Genomic DNA, 16499 nt, shown 5'->3' with positions numbered 1-16499 from the left:
CTGAGTTAAAGTGAGCAGCGTCTGAAGGTGAAAAGGCAGGTGTAGGGGTGAGCTAATGACTGGGGACTGAACAAAGACAAGAGATAAATCACAGTCAGAAAACGGGAGGAGAACCCATTCAAAGAAGAAAGACACTGAGGTCTGATACAGACTGAAAGGCTTTCCTCTGCTCTTTTGTTCAACTCAGGCTACATGTGCAGAACCACAATAGTTTACATTATAACTGTGGCTAATCTGTGATCTGTTTATCTTTAAAGATTAAAGATCACCAGAACAGACACCACTTTGAGAAAATGTCATTTCTAGTGGCATCACCTATCGTAGAGCTTCTGCAACATTCAGACAGCACCTGGAAATAGACCCGAGGTAAATGACAGTGTTAACGGTCTACATAAAATACTCCTTTAAAAAAAAATTAACCTCTGTATTTGGTTTCTAGGCTCCCTGGCAGGCAGGTAAAGGGGTAACATTCTAGTAAACAGTGTCAAAAAGAAGAGAAAACTGTAGCACCTGCCCATACCTCAGCTTCCTGCAGGGTTCCGTGGTTTAGGCACACCATGTCAGGGCAAGTGATGGGGGACCCACATCCATCGCGGATTGCCAACTGCATGTACTGTTTCAGGCACTAGAAGAAGAAAGCAGACAGACCATTACCCACCACGTTACAGTGGTACATAGGTTACGTAACAGAACCACCACTGCCTCTTCTTCCTTAATTGGCAGTCCTGGGGCTCTTGTACTCACGAAACGTAAGTTATCACAAGTGTGAATACTAAGAGCCATCACTTTGGAAAGAATGCAGAGACAGGCAATTAATTATATATGACTTCATCCTAAGAGTATTGAGTTTATTCAAGGCAGTAAGTCAGATTCCTGTACACTAACACATTTTTTCTCCACCATAGATTGGGAAAAGAAAAATCATTCTTTTGCACAAATGATAAAGGGTTTCTTTCTTCTTCTTCTTTCTTTAATCCTAGGTGAGTTCTCAATTCCATTTTTGCCCAGTGGTCCCCTTCCTCAAAGTTTGCCTGAAAGTTTGCCCTGAGCTAGCCAAACAGAATCAAAGGTAGAGTAAAGCAATGCTTTATCTAGGAACACTCTTAAAAGGCAAAGCCACCTGAAAAAGATAGTGTCAAATTTGGGAAGATCAGGTGACTTCTTGCTGACTGGGGACAGCATAGACAATTTGGACGATTGAGACCTTTCCAAAAACAGGGTCCTTACTTGGTTGATGCCATGAGGAAGAGATTTGAGTGGAAAAAATGGTATTCACTGGTTACCTGGGGAAAGAATTGGATAGAAAAAAAAGAAATGCAGAGAGGAGAAGGGGCAGAACACTAAGGACAAACCTGGTCTACCCACTGCCTGTTGCACCTGGATCTTCGGCAGCACATGAGATGTGAGTCTGACTTAGAAAGGAGGAGAGGAACTGATAGCATTATGGAGCCCTCTAACTCTTCCCCTTCTCCCTCAGCAACCTATTTCCACGCGTCCCAAAGAAAATCCAAGGCAGTAGTTCCAGCAGGTAAAACTAAGAAGTCCCAAAGTTGGCTCCTCAATTTCTACAAAGTTTCTCATAACTGATGAGCTCTTTTCCATCTGCATGATAAAGAAAAGTCAAACTCAAATGTTTGAGGAATATAAAACCGGCTGCTGTCAAGTAGACTGACTCATGGCAATCCAATTCCAAAATAGAAATTAATGACTCTTAAGAGGTGATGATTATTTATAACTGGGTTTGAATTTCCCAATTTACAAATTCATGGATCAAACTGCTAAATTATAAATACTGTTGTGGTGGTGATGGTTGCATAACATGGTGAAGGTTACTGAGGTGGACTTACTTTTTTACACAAATAATGTGTGCCTTCTGCATTTGTTTGCCAGCTGCGCCCTCCCCCGTGAGGTATTTTTGTAAGTGTGTTATGCTAATTTTTTTTTACAGCAACATGTAGAGAAGATTGGCATGGCAGCATTTGCAAGGGTGCCTCATGGGGCGGAGGGGGGGATGGGGGGGGCTGGCAAACAAACACAGATGCACATTATTTGTGTAAAAATGTGGCACACATGAAAATGGTTGAAATGGCAAATGTTTTGTTTTATATATTCTTTACCACAGTAAAAAAAACTGCTGTTGAAAAAAAAATACTGCTCTTGTATAAATCTTTAATAAAAGTTTAAATCAGTAAATAAATTCTATAGTGTACCAAAGATATAATTGTGAGATTTATTCCTTTCATTGACCATCTTTGTCCATATTTCCAATCTGAAAATAAGATTTAACATCACTATTTTATCTCTTTAGAAAAATAATTATGTACACATTTGACTGAAAGGACTGTTAAAGTGTTCTGATAAATCAATGACTAGGATAAACCATGAAAAGCAGATTTGTGTCTCTTGCAATAGTCAGTAATTCTCTTCTCCAAGTAGTCAAGTTTTCTATAACTTCCACAGCAAAATCTAGAAAATAAACCTAAATATCCACAATAGAAAAACACTTAAATAAATTATGCTAAAGCCATATACTGGAATGCTACAAAGTGATTAAAAATGTTTTCAAATAATACTTAAAGATGTGGGGAAATAAATGCTCATGATTATGTATGAATTTGGGAATAAAAATATTTGGGAGCAGAGATCTTCTTAAGCCACTCATCCTCCAAGATCCACCTCAATATAGATACTATGTTTTAACTTCCACTTTCTCAAAAGCAAAAGTGAATGGTCATTTGCTTTAGGATTCACTGAGCCAAACATGACCTCTAGTACCCGCAATGGTGGCAAGGAGAAGAGAGCAGCAGTGGGAAAGATGGGGAAGAAGAATTCCAATGGGTAGTCAAACCAAAAGGAAAAGTACAAGTGGCTCACAGAAAGGAATGTCATACCAAGGGACAAATAAATAATGTGAAGGCCTGTCCACCTGGCTCTGCCCCTGAGGACCTCCTCCGTCTGCCACGCCCATTCCAGTGTTACTGCCTTGATTCCTTCCCCCCATGCCCTCCCCCTATCAGCTACCACTTTAAAAAAGCAGTTGTTGTGTGCTGTCATTTTCAACTCATAGCGACCCCATGTGACAGCAGAGCTGCCAATAGGGTTTCGTAGGCTGTAATCTTTATGGGAGCAGATTCCCAGGTCTTTCTCCTGCATAGTCGCTAGGTGGGTTTGAACTGCCAACCTTTTGGTTAGCAGATGAGCGCTTAACCATTGTGCAACCAGGGCTCCTTAAAGAAAGCAGAAAGAGCCTAAAAACGCATGGCCTTGAGGCTCAAGGGGACGGTATCTGGGGAAAACAAAGTGAACAGTGCAATGACCTTCAGATTCTAATACCTGGTAGCCCCAGCCCCATTCTTTCAGGTGAAGATGAGAAAATTACTTGAACTGTTGACCCAAGCTCCTGTCCCTTAATTTTTAGAGAGCAAAGGGTAATATCTGTCATGGTTACTTCACAGGGGTTTTGAGCCCACATACACAAACTGGAAATTTGGTATACAGAAACAAAACCAGTTGCCAGTCAATCTGGACTTGTGATGACCCCATGTGTGCAGGGTAGAACTGCTTCATAGGCATTCAAGGCTTCCTCTTTTTCGCTGACCCACTACTCTACCAAGTATGATGTCCTTCTCCAGGGATTGATTCCTGCTGGCAGCATGTCTAAAGTATGTGAGACACAGTCTCACCATCCTTGCTTCTAAGGAACAGTCTCATTGTAATTCTTCCAAGGCAGATTTGTTTGTTCTTTTGGCAGCCCGTGGTACAGTCGATAATCATTGCCAACACCACAGTTCAAAGGCATCCATTCTTCTTTGGTCTTCTTTATTCATCGTCCAGCTTTCATATGCATAGAAGGCAATTGAAAACACCATGACTTGGGTCAGGCTCACCCTAGTCTTCAAGGTGACATCTTTGCTTTTCAACACTTTAAAGAAGTCTTTTGCAGCAGATTTGCCCAATGCAATGCGTCGTTTGATTCCTTGACTGTGGCTTCCATGGGCGTTGCTTGTGGATCAAAGTAAAATGAAATCCTTGACAACTTCAGTCTCTTCTCTGTTTATCATGATGTTGCTTATTGGTCCAGTTGTGAGGATTTTTGTTTTCTTTATGTTGAGGTGTAATCCACACTGAAGGCTGTGGTCTTTGATCTTCATCTTCACTTTCAGCAAGCAAGGTTGTGTCATCTGTATAACACAGGTTGTTAATGAGTCTTCCTCCAATCCTGGTCTCCCATTCTTCTTCATATAGACCAGCTTCTCAGATTATTTGCTCAGCATACAGACTGAACAACTATGGTGAAAGGATACAACCCCGACGTGCAACTTTCCTGACTTTAAACCCTGCAGTATCCCCTTGTTCTGTCCCAACAACTGCCTCTTGATCTAGGTGCAGGTTCCTCAGGAGCATATATAAGTGTTCTGGAATTCCCATTCTTCACAATGTTATCCATAATTTGTTATGATCCACACAGTTGAATGCCTTTGCATAGTCAATAAAACACAGGTAAACATCCTTCTGGTATTCTCTGCTTTCAGCCAGGATCCATCTGACATTAGCAATGGTATCCCTGGTACTACGTCCTCTTCTGAATCTGGCTTGAATTTCTGGCAGTTCCCTGTCGATATACCGCCATAGCCGCTTCTGAATTATCTTCAGCAAAATTTTACTTGTGTGTGATATTAATGATATTATTCGATAAGTTCCACATTTGGTGAGATCACCTTTTTTGAGAACAGGCATAAATATAGATCTCTTCCAGTTGGTTGGCCAAGTAGCTGTCTTCTAAATTTCTTGGCATAGATGAGTGAGTACTTCCAGTGCTGCATCTGTTTGTTGAAACATCTCAATTGGTATTCCATCAATTCCTGGAGCCTTGTTTTTCCAATGTCTTCAGCACAGCTTGGATTTCTTCCCTCAGTACCACTGATTCCTGCTCATACAGTACCTCCTGAAATGGCAGAACATCATCCAATTCTTTTTATTGTCGTGACTCTATGCATCCCTTCCATCTTCTATTGGTGCTTCCTCAGTCGTTTAATATTTTCCCCATAGAATCCTTCAGTATTGCAACTTGAGGCCAGAATTTTTAATTCAGTTCTTTCAGCTTGAGAAATTCAGAGTGTGTTCTTCCCTTTTGGTTTTCCATCTCCAGGTCTTTGCACATGTCATTATAATACTTTACTTTGGCTTCTGGAGCTGCCCCTTGAAATCATCTGTTCAACTGTTTTACTTCATAATTTCTTCCTTTTGCTTTAGCTACTCTGTGCTCAAGAGCAAGTTTCCGAGTCTCTTCTGACATCCATTTTGGTCTTTCCTTCCTGTCTTTTTAATGACCTCTTGCTTTTTTCATGTATTACACCTAGGAGTGGAATTCCTGGGTCATATGGTTATTCTATGTTTAACCATTTAAGGAACCACCAAACTGTTTTCCAAAGTAGCTACACCATTTTACATTCCCACCAGCAGTGTATAAGGGTTCTAATTGCTCCACATTCTTGTCAATACTTACCACTGGCTGTCTTTTTTCACCATAGCCATCCTAGTGGGTACGAAGTGGTATCTCATGGCGGTTTTGATTTGTATTTCCCTAATGACTAATGATACTGATCATCTTTTCATGTGCTTATTGGTCATTTGCATATCTTCTTTGGAGAAATGTCTATTCAGGTCCTTTGCCAATTTTTTAAACTGGGTTATTTAATTTTGTTGTTATTGAGTTTTTTATGAGTTCTTTATTATTATTATTACCATGCTTTAGGTGAAGGTTTACAGGAGTAAAATAGTTTCCCGTTCAATAGTTTACAGACAAATTGTTCCATGATATAGGTTGTACTCCCTGTAATGTATCATCAGCACTTACCCCATACCCACCCTGAGTTCCCCATTTCCATCCATCTGGTTTTCCTGCCCTCCCTGCCTTTTCATCTTTGCTTTTGCGTATGTTGTCCTTTTGGTCTCATGTAGATGATTGTTCTAAGGAGCACTTTCCTTATGCGTGTTGTTTATTTATAGGCCTGTCTATTATTTGGCTGAAAGGTGATCTCCGGGGATGGCTTCAGTTCCAAGTTAGAAGGGCATCTAAGGGCTATAGTCTCAAGAGTTCCTCCAGTCTCTCTCAGATCAGTAAATATGGTCTTTTTTATTAATTTGAATTTTGTTCTATATTTTTTTCCCTACTCTAGCCGGGACCTTCTATTGTGATCCTGGTCAGAGCTGTCAAGAGTTCTATATTTTTTTTCCGATATAACTCTCTTATCAGATATATCATTTGCAAATATTTCTCCCCATGCTGTGGGTTGCCGTTTCACTTTATTGATGGTATCTGTGGAAGCACAAAACTTTTAATTTTGATGAAGTTCAGTTTATCCATTTCTTTCTTGTGTTTGTTCATGCTTTTGGTATCATATCGAAGAAGGCTTTGCCTAACCCAAAACCACACAGGTTTACTCTTACATTTTCTTCTAAGTGTTTTACAGTTTTAGCTCTTCCATATAGGTCTATGATTAAACGAATAATTTCTTTTATAAGGATCAGTGCAAAGCTGGTTCCTATGAGGCGGAGGTTAATGATGTCCCAAATGTCCAACTTTTCCAAGCTGCTGCACCACTCCATCATCTCTAACATCAGCTACTCCTTCTCACCTCAGTATTCTCCCTTCTGTCTTTGGGTTCCCTAATTTGCTCAACGTCTCATAGAACTCATGAACCATATAAAGGAAATGAACGGCTCACATGGTTGTGGAGGCAGGCAAGTCCCAAATTCATGGGTCAGGCATAGACTTCTCCCTGGCCCTCAGTCTCTACCCAAAGGTACTCAGCTTTCTCACTCCATGGGCCAGGAAGCCCAACGCACCATCTCCTGTGGGTTTCTGCCGCAGGTCTGTGCTGCAGGTCTCTCCTCTGGTGGTGGTGGCGGGCTGTCTTCTCTGCTCTGGAGTTAGCTCTCTTTTACGGCAAAACTGACCAATCACCTCAGTGAGCCACAATTACCTTATTTACACAGCCCCATCCAATCACCTAGGTGGGAGCCACAAGACCATGGCTAAAAAGGCCACATACAAAAGTAATTAATCACACAACAGTGATTCAATTTGAGTTAGTTTTTGTATATGGTGTGGGATAAGGGTCCAAGTTTATTCTTTTGCATGTGGACATCCAGTTGTCCCAGAACTTTTTGTTGAAAAGACTATTCCCCCTACCCAGAATTGTCTTGGCACCCTTGTTGAAAATTAATTGATCGTAAATATAAGGGTTTATTTTTAGGGTCTCAATTCTCTTCCATTGGTCTATAGGTTTATCATTATGTCAGTACCATACTGTCTGGATTATTGTAGCTTTGTATTAAGTTTTGAAATCGGGAAATGTGAATCCTCCAACATTGTTCTTTTTCAACATTGTTTCGGCTATTCTAGGTCCCTCAAATTTTCATATGGATTTTAGGATAAGCTTGTCAATATCTGCAAAGAAGCCAGCAGAGATTCTGATAGAGGCTGCATTGAATCTGTAGATCCTTTTAGGGAGTACTGCCATCTTAACAATATTCAGTCTTCCAATCCATGAACATGGGATGTCTTTCCATTTATTTAGGTCTTTAATTTCTTTAGACATTTTATAGTTTTCACAGTATAAGTTTTGTACTTCTTTCATCAAATTTGTTCCAAAGTATTTTACGTTTCTTGATGATATTATAAATAGAACTGTTTTCTTAGTGTCATTATCACATTGTTCCTTATTAGTGCATAAAATACAATTAATTTTTGTATATTGATCTTGTATCCTACAAACTTGCTGAACTGGCATCAGTATATTTAAACTCTCCAAATGATTCCAATGTGCAAGCAAGTCTGAGAACCTCTAGTTCAGTACCATCCATGCCCTCAATTCTAATCAGGGAAGATACTTTTGTGTCCCTCATCACTGCCTTTAAGTTATTTATTAATGTAAAGTGACACTGAGGAATGAGGGACTACTTTCCAACCAACATCTCCATTGAGAATAAATACCTACAACCAGTTCCAGAAGACATATACAGTAAAGACAGCTTAAGAAGAAAACTATATATGCAAATTTTAAAGCTCTGACTGAGGGACTTTAAATACTTTAGACCAAAACAATGCTGTTATTTTTTCCACAAAAGGCTACTTAGGTCCAACTCTTAAGTTCGAGAAGAGTCATTCAACGTGGGAGATTAAATCTGGGCCCCCGTCAAAAGTCCCTCAAATTCCCACCAAGCAAGAATGATCAAACCCTTCTATGTTTATCTCAGGTGATCATGAAACATCTAAATTAAGAAAATGACAGAAAGAGCTCTGAAGAGAAATCCACTGGAAATGCAGTAGGCTGGTCCAGTCTCACAATGAAGCCAATAAAACCCTCTAAACTGGAAGGAGCAGTGAGTAGGCACTAGCCTCAGAAAGTTCTGCTTCCAACATAAGTAATTCAATAGCTTTTGCATTGACCTTTCAGAGGTCTTTCCTCTTCCTCACCTTTCTTGAAAGAGGGAGGCCCCAATTCTTATACTAGTCCCAAAGAGTCCCATCTGTGCCAGGTGCTACTTTATGACACAGTATAGCCAGAAAAACAAACAATGATTCTAGAAGAAAGAAAATTAGAAGTTTTGCCAAGTTTACATCCTTCCGTTTCCTCCAAAGAAACATTAGACCTCAGAACTGCCAGCCCTCTCTGGCACCAAGGCGCCAGAAGACAGGTCCAATATAGGCAGACAGAATAAGCACAGCTTAAATTAAATATAGACAAATTTCACTGAATTCATTTATCACTTTCTTTTTCCACCTCCACTGAACCAAGGGGTAAGTTCCTCCAGTGAACCAAGATATTCCCTCTGAATCTCTCAGAATGCACAGAAAGTCTCAACAACACAGAAAGGAACAGATTCCAAATTAATAAAAGGTCAAGAAACTCCTGCCTTGTGAGACAACTTAGTTAATTGGCATAACATAGTTCACAAAGGTAATGTTCTATGCTTGAGTTTGGTACATAGCATCTGGGGTCTTAAAAGCCTGCAAGTGGTCATCTAAGATACAACTATTGGTCTCTATTCATATGGAGCAAAAGAGAATGATGGAAATCAAAGGATGAAAGAAGAAACCACTCCATGGGACTAATAGCCTACATGAACTACAACCTCTTCAAACCTGAGACCAGAAGAACTAGATGGTGCCCAGCTACCAATACTGATCCTTCTGACCAAAGATACCATAGAAAGTCCTGATAGGAGAAAAATATAGAACAAAACTAAAATTCCTTAAAAAGGCCAGACCTACTGGACTGATAGAGACTAGAGGAACCCCTGAGACTATTGTCGTAAGATATCATTTGAACATGGAATTGAAGCTATTTTCTGCAGGTCACCCTTCAGCCAAATAATAAATTGGCTTATGAAATAAACAGTATGATGTTTGAGTAATGTGGTCCCTTAAACAATGAATTGGGGGGGGGGGAGGAAGAAATTCTTGTACACGGGACCTGATTTAGGGCTATGCAAGTTATCTGCTTAAAATGACAACCATTCAACCCAACCTATGCAAACACATTGAATGCTTAGGTTCTACTAGAGAATTTGCAGTGAATATTAAAACCACGTCAAGCTAATGATAAAGCAAATAGAGTAAAAAGTTCATGACAAAATCTGAAAGGTGGTAGGTATACAGGTATTCACTGTAAATTTCTTTCACCTTTGCTGTATGTTTGAAAAATTTTATAATAAATGTTTGGAAAAAATTTTAAAGCACTGCTCATCAAACCTCAGATTTTAATGTTCCTTAAAGCAGGAATTCTCACTATTATTTTTTAAAGAACAACCCCAACATCTATAACAGTGTTTAAATCATAGTTTCAATAAATTATAGGTAAATAAAATCTAATTAAAATTAATGGTAGCAGTATGAATGAAAATATAAATTTTTGAATTAAAAAAAAATGTACATTGTATAAATGAGCAAATGAAGCCAACCCATCATCTGCTACATTTTTTTCTACAGGGTATAACCTACAAAGCCAGCATGCAAGATAGCTTGCATCAATGGCCTAGAAGTTGGACAACAGTGATGTGTTACAGTTTCCTCAAGAGAAGATTGCTTCTCCACATTGCATGATGATTAGGAACTTGGTGCTAACAGTTCAGAACAGACTTAAACCTTAAAGAAACTTTCTCCTTGGTTACACTTACCAAAGAGGATCTACTGGATTTAAGAAACGTGTACTCTGAACCAGTAGAAAAGGTTGGACAATGATTAAGTTGGATATTAGCAGTCCTGTTTCATTCAGAATTAATTTGAAATAGTTTTATTCAATTACTCCACAGCAAAATCAGAATCTCTTTCTACTTGTAATTTAAATTCCAAAAAAAATAACAAGACTATTCTTTACCTCAGAGTTTTCCCCTAAGGAGGAATTTTGGGGGTAAAATCCCCCCTCCATGTAAACTTATTGACATTTCTTAAAATGCAAGTTCCTAGAAATCAGAAGTTTTATATGCATTTTTTCCTTTGTTGTAATTGCCATAAATTTGAGCAAGTCTTTCTTTTCTCTTAGTAAATCCATATGCTTACATACTCAAGACTAGGCTTGACTCTCATTAAAAACTAACTTAGTTACAAGCCTTGAACTGCCACTTTTGAAACAAGTTTTGAATAAGCAACAATTCTAACATACTGAACTATCAAGTCAAAGGCATATGACCAGTGGTTTCACAAATGTGTGTCAGCAGTCAGAGGAAACATACTTCAAAGCACATGAAATTGAGCAACGAGTACGTGCTTCACCAGTACAGTGTTCTAAGTACCCAAGGACAGTGCATCAGAATCACCTGGAGGACATACTAGAACACACATGGCTAGGTACCATCCCTAGAGTTTCTGATTCAGTAGGTCTAAAGTGGGTCCAAGGAGCCCTGGTGGCACAATGGTTAAAGAGCTTAGCTGCTAACTGAAAAGTCAGTGGTTCGAACCCAACAGCCACTCCTCGGGTGAAAGTTGTAGTGGCGTGTTTACGTAAAGATTTCAGCCTTGGAAGCCCTATGGGGCAGTTCTACTCTGTCCTATAGGGTTGCTATGAGTCAGAATTGACTTGACGGCACTGGGCTTGGGCTTGGGCAAAGTGGAGCCCTAGAATTTATATTTTTAACAAGTTCAGAGGTGATGTTCACGCCGTTGGTCCAAGGGCCACACTTTGAGAACCACTGGCCTGGAACAAAAATATTCATTATATGGTTGGTAGGGGAATCGGGGGAGATGACGGAAATGAGAACATTAGTCAAGCTGTTATTATGGCTTTGGAATGTGTCTTAAAATTATCTTCATAGCAACTCTACGACTGGTATTGCCCCCTCATTACATAAAGCTGCTTAATAACTTACTGTATGTCCCCAGGACTGATAAATATAGGAGTTGGAATTTAAAACATAGTCTAATTGAGAGAGCGCTTGCTTGTTCTCCCACTACCTCACAATGATTTCCATGTTATTAGAACTAAGGTATGAAAAAATACGGGAATCTACAACTTGAAACTACTACTTTTCTTTCTGAAGGTTATAAATACCCACCCAAACCTACTGCTGTCAAGTCGATTCCAACTCATATCGACCCTATAGGACAGAGTAGTACCGCCCAATAGAGTTTCCAAGGAGCGCCTGGCGGATTCAAACTGCTGACCTCTTGGTTAGCAGCCGTTGCACGTTATAAATACCATACGCCATAAAATTTAGTTTATCAAAGACTAAACACTATTCCTTATCAAAATAACCAGTATTTAACCACATTACTACCTAGGGCAATGAGGCACTGGTGGTGCAGTGGTAGAACTCTCGCCTTGCACGTGGGAGCCCCAGGTTTGATTCCCTGACATTGCACCTCATGTGCAGCTTCCACCTGTTTGTCAGTGGAAGCTTGCGTGTTGCTATGATGCTGAACAGATTTCAGCAGAGCTTCCAGACTAAGACAGACTAGGAAGAAAGGCCTGGTGACCTACTGTTAAAAATCAGCCAATGAAAACCCTACAGATCACAACGGTTCAATCTGCAACCGATCATGGCGATGGTGCTGGACTGGGCAGTGTTTTGTGCCTTTGTGCATGGGGTCGCCATGAGTTGGGGGCTGACTTGATGGTGGCTAACAACAACCACCACCTAGGAAAGGAAAATGTCAGAGCTATGAAGCTTTTTTTTTTTTTTCCAGTTGCAGTAAAGGTCTCTGTGCTTTAGAGTGAATCCTGTACTAACCTGAGACACGTGGAAATAGCCACTAGACTGAGGTCCTTTGGGGAACACAAATAACTTCCAGAAACCTAATGTGGAGGGGAGGAGGAAGAGGAGTCTGTGGGAGAACACCAGTCCTTGAGCCCGGAGGCATGGGCTTGCATCTTGACTTCAGATTCAAAATGTGGATATACACTTTTTTATACTGGCAGCTCCAATTGTGTGAACCAGATCTCTTCATCTCCCAGGCTTGGTTTCCTCAAATAACTTGTGTGAAATCACACAGTTGAAAGTTCACAGCATGTGACAGATGCTCAATCCCTTCAATCTGCGGCATGGCCATCAACGTATTCAGATTACACACACTCTGTCCTCTGGAAGAAGCTAACCAAAAGGTTGGTGGTTCAAATCCACCAGTTGATCCATGGAAGAAAAATGTGGCAACCTGCTTCTGTAATTCTACCCTGTCCTACAGGGTCGCTATGAGTTGGAATTGACTCCATGGCAACTTTTTTGGGTTTTGGTCCTCCAGAAAACTCTTTGGGTTTTTCTAATCAGTCACTCCTAATACCTTCTTTGTACCAAGGAAACTTCTGTACGCAAAAACAATAGCCATTGTCAGTTTTGCATTTACATAAGCCATTGTCAAGCTTTGGAAACTACCTGTAGGATCATAAAAACTTAAAATGGGCTTTCATCCATTATTCATGCTAACAAATGAAATTTAAGGAGCACACATTATGTGCTAGGCAGTACATCATGTACTTTCACAGAGGTTGTTATTCCGCCCAAACAACTCTGTGATCCGGGAATTAAAAGTACAGATCTTAGACAAGTTCCTTAATTTTGCATCTGGTTTTTTTTTTTATCTATAAAACGGGAGGTAAGGGTAAAAAAAAAAAAAAAATTAGTACCATAGCATAATACATTTTATATGGTACCAAAAAAAAAAAACGCAAACCCATTGCCATCAAGTCGATTCCAACTCATATCACCCTATAGGACAGGGTAGAACTGCCCCATAGAGTTTCCAAGGAGCGCCTGGTGGATTCGAACTGCCAGCCTTTGGGTTAGCAGCCGTAGCACTTAACCACTGTGCCACCAGGGTTTCCATTTACATGGTAGGTACTCAAATATCCCTGCTTTCCTTGCCTTGATTATTTTAATGAACACCCTAAGTTCATGTTGCTACTAACTCACACACAATTTCCAGAAGAGCCAAACCAGAGGGACCTCCTCACTGGTAGGTGGGAAATCATTCAAAACCATTGAGGCTTTTGGTTAACACATAGCTGTTTCCATGGAAATGAGCCACTGACTGTGTCTAACCTGATTCAAAGAAATACCTTACGTATTGGAATCCATACCACAAACATACATAACCAAAGCTGATGAACTTTAGTGTTTAGGAAATGGGGTTTTAGGGTTAACTGGACTTTCTGGTTAACTCACAACCTTTTTGGCTTCACCTTGGCTAAATTTTTTAAAATTCCCTTTTCCTATTTAGTAAGAACTGTTGTCACTGAACATAAACTTGTTTGTGAGAAAGCATCTCTCATTGTCTTAGGGCCACCATAATGAACACTAGTTTTTTTTGTTTGTTTGCTTATGTCTGATATGTGTAAAAGAAGGAGCCCTAGTGGCACAATGGTTAGGTGTTCAGCTGCTAACCGAAAGGTCGGTGGTTCAAATCCACTAGTCGCTACACGGGAGAAAGGTCCGGCAATTTGCTCCTGTAAAGATTTACAGCCTTAAAAAACCTATGAGACAGTTCTACTGTCATATAGGGTCACTTTGAGTTGGAACAGACTCAACGGCACACAATAACAACAACAATATGTAAAATACTTTTCTAGTTATGCACATTTTTCTAACTACAATACTGTGATTATCAAGGGATAAAGTCAGCTGAAACCGTCTGGCATCAGACATAGTGTATTTTTTCATCAAGATAAGATTCATGAGATGAACTCGTTTTGCTACAACTTACTTCCTCCTTGAAAGAGGAAGCATGGATTAAATAATGCAATATGTCCTTTTCACATATCAGATTAGAGAAGCTGAAAAGTTTGAAAACATTCTCGAACGTTGTCAGTGAGGTGGTTAAACAGGTGCAACAGTATGGAAGGGCCATTTGGCAACACACATCAATTTAAAAGCACATGCATTTTGCCCAGGCAATGCCACTTCTAGAAATATATCCTGGAGAGATATATTTTCACGTTTATATATGTATACAAGAATTTTCAATTCTAAAAGCAGACACTTTAAACAACCCAGCGGTCCATTAGTCCACTAAGAATTCTGACACAGCCAACCATAGAACACTATGTTGTTGTTGTTAAGTGTTGTCAAGTCAGTTCCGACTCATAGCAACACTATGCACAACGGAACAAAACACTGCCTGGTCCCATGCCATCCTCACAATCGTTGTTATGCTTGAGCCCACTGTTGCAGCCACTGTGTCAATCCATCTTGTCAAGGGTCTTCCTCTTTCGCTGACCCTCTCTACTTTACCAAGCTTGATGTCCTTTTCTAGGGACTGATCCTTCCTGATAACATGTCCAAAGTACATGAGACGAAGTCTCGCCATCCTTGCTTCCAAGGAGTGTCTTGGAAGAAATACAGCCGGAGTGCTCCTTGGAAGCAAGGATGGAACACTATAAAAACAAACAAAAAAAATTAAACTCATTGCTGTTGGGTCGATTCCAACTCACAGCGACTCTGTAGGACAAAGTAGAACTGCCCCCATAGGATTTTTAAGATTGTAATCTTTACAGAAAGAGCCCTGGTGGCTCAGTGGTTAAAGTGCTCAGTTGCTAACTGAAAGGTCAGCAGCTGCTCCTTGGAAACCTTGGAAAGTCCACCACCCCGCTACTTGGAAACATAGCAAACTCTATGGGGCAGTTCTGCTCTGTCCTACTGGGTCACTAGAAGTTGTAATCGACTACACAGCATCAGGTTTGGATTTGGGTTTTAATCCTTATGGAAGCAGACTGCCACATCTATCTCTTGTGGAGTCACTGGTGGGTTCAAACCACTGACCTTTCAGTTAGCAGACAAGTGCTTAACCACTGTGCCACCAGGGCTCCTTAGGGACACTATACAACACTTAAATCCTTACAGAAGGATGTCCACAATACATTGGTAAATTTGTGAAATTCAAGTTAAAGAGTTTATAGATAAAAGACCTCATTTCTCTATTTAGTGATATGTATGAATATATACTCACGTATTTGTTTACATATTTGTTTATACACCAGGAAAGAGTTTGGAGGTCAGTAGAAGTAAATTGCTGATATATTCAATACATTTTGAGGTTTTCGTTTTGCTTTACAATAGGTATGGATTATGTTTATAGTTAAAAAATTAAGTCTTTAAAAAGAAGGGAGTAAGGAAAAAGTCTTTTGTCAATGGGCTGGAAAGGAGGGAAGTTCATTGAGGTTTCACTATGTTTCTGATTAACTTCTCTACCTCTATCAGTGTGCATGAAACTCATCAGCCAAAACTGTGTTTGGCTGAAGTCTCTGGGCTTGAAACGACTCTGGGTCAGCAGCTGTAAGGAAGAGAATTCAGCCACGTGGCCTTTCCTGTTGACTCTTCTACTGGGGGCCTTCATTTGCCTGCTAGCTTCCTTTCTCTATTTTAGTTAGCTGCTGCCATGGCAACCCCATGCACAACACAATGAAATGCTGTCCCTTCCCCATGATCAGTTTCAGATCGAACCATTGTGATCCAAAGGGTTTTCAGTGGTTGATTTTCAGAAGTAGACTGCCAGACCTCTCCTCCTAGTCTTAGTTTGGAAGCTTTGTTGAAACCTGTTCAGCATGCAAACCTCCACTGACAGATGAGTGGTAGCTGTGCAGGAAGTGCATTGGTCAGGGATTGAACCCAGTCTTCTGCATGGAAGGCGAGAATTTTACCACTGAACCACCACTGCCCTCTACAAAGTCATTAGGGCCTTAATAGTATGGTTTTCTCTTGCTGCTCCCTGCTCTCATGCCACATTTGACTACCTTCCTTGAGTAAATAAATGGTAAGCATTAGGCATGCATGAGATCATAGGTCCGGGAAGCCAGCTCCTGTTTGAGTCATCTCTAATCCATTTCTCATGCTACTACAATTTGCTCTTATTTCTCAGATACCACCTGACCCTGCAGCAGCTTCACTGTCAGGGGAAAAACAGAGTATGATCACATTATCACTGTACATGTGAAGAATGTTGAAATGGCAAATGTTTCATTACATATATATTTATCACTACTAACAAATTTAATAAAAGAATAAAG

The 16499-nt window shown here is 40.1% G+C and overlaps 1 protein-coding gene across 8 annotated transcripts in view; it reads right to left on the bottom strand.

The window, feature by feature from the left end:
- Positions 1-16499, bottom strand: part of RNF144B (ring finger protein 144B) — a 222446-nt gene that overhangs the window by 41904 nt on the left and 164043 nt on the right. For 7 of the 8 annotated variants that reach the window (XM_064281241.1, XM_064281232.1, XM_064281226.1 and 4 more), the window contains one exon: positions 521-625. The exons of the other annotated variant lie outside the window; for it this stretch is intronic. In XM_064281241.1, coding sequence (XP_064137311.1) covers positions 521-625 — 105 coding nt within the window. The remainder of the gene's footprint in view (positions 1-520; positions 626-16499) is intronic. 8 annotated transcript variants of the gene reach the window in all.

This window comes from Loxodonta africana, chromosome 1, assembly GCF_030014295.1.
Source record: "Loxodonta africana isolate mLoxAfr1 chromosome 1, mLoxAfr1.hap2, whole genome shotgun sequence".
NCBI lineage: Eukaryota > Metazoa > Chordata > Mammalia > Proboscidea > Elephantidae > Loxodonta > Loxodonta africana.
Note: the sequence above shows the minus strand (reverse complement) of the source record. Positions and strands in the feature narration are given on the sequence as shown.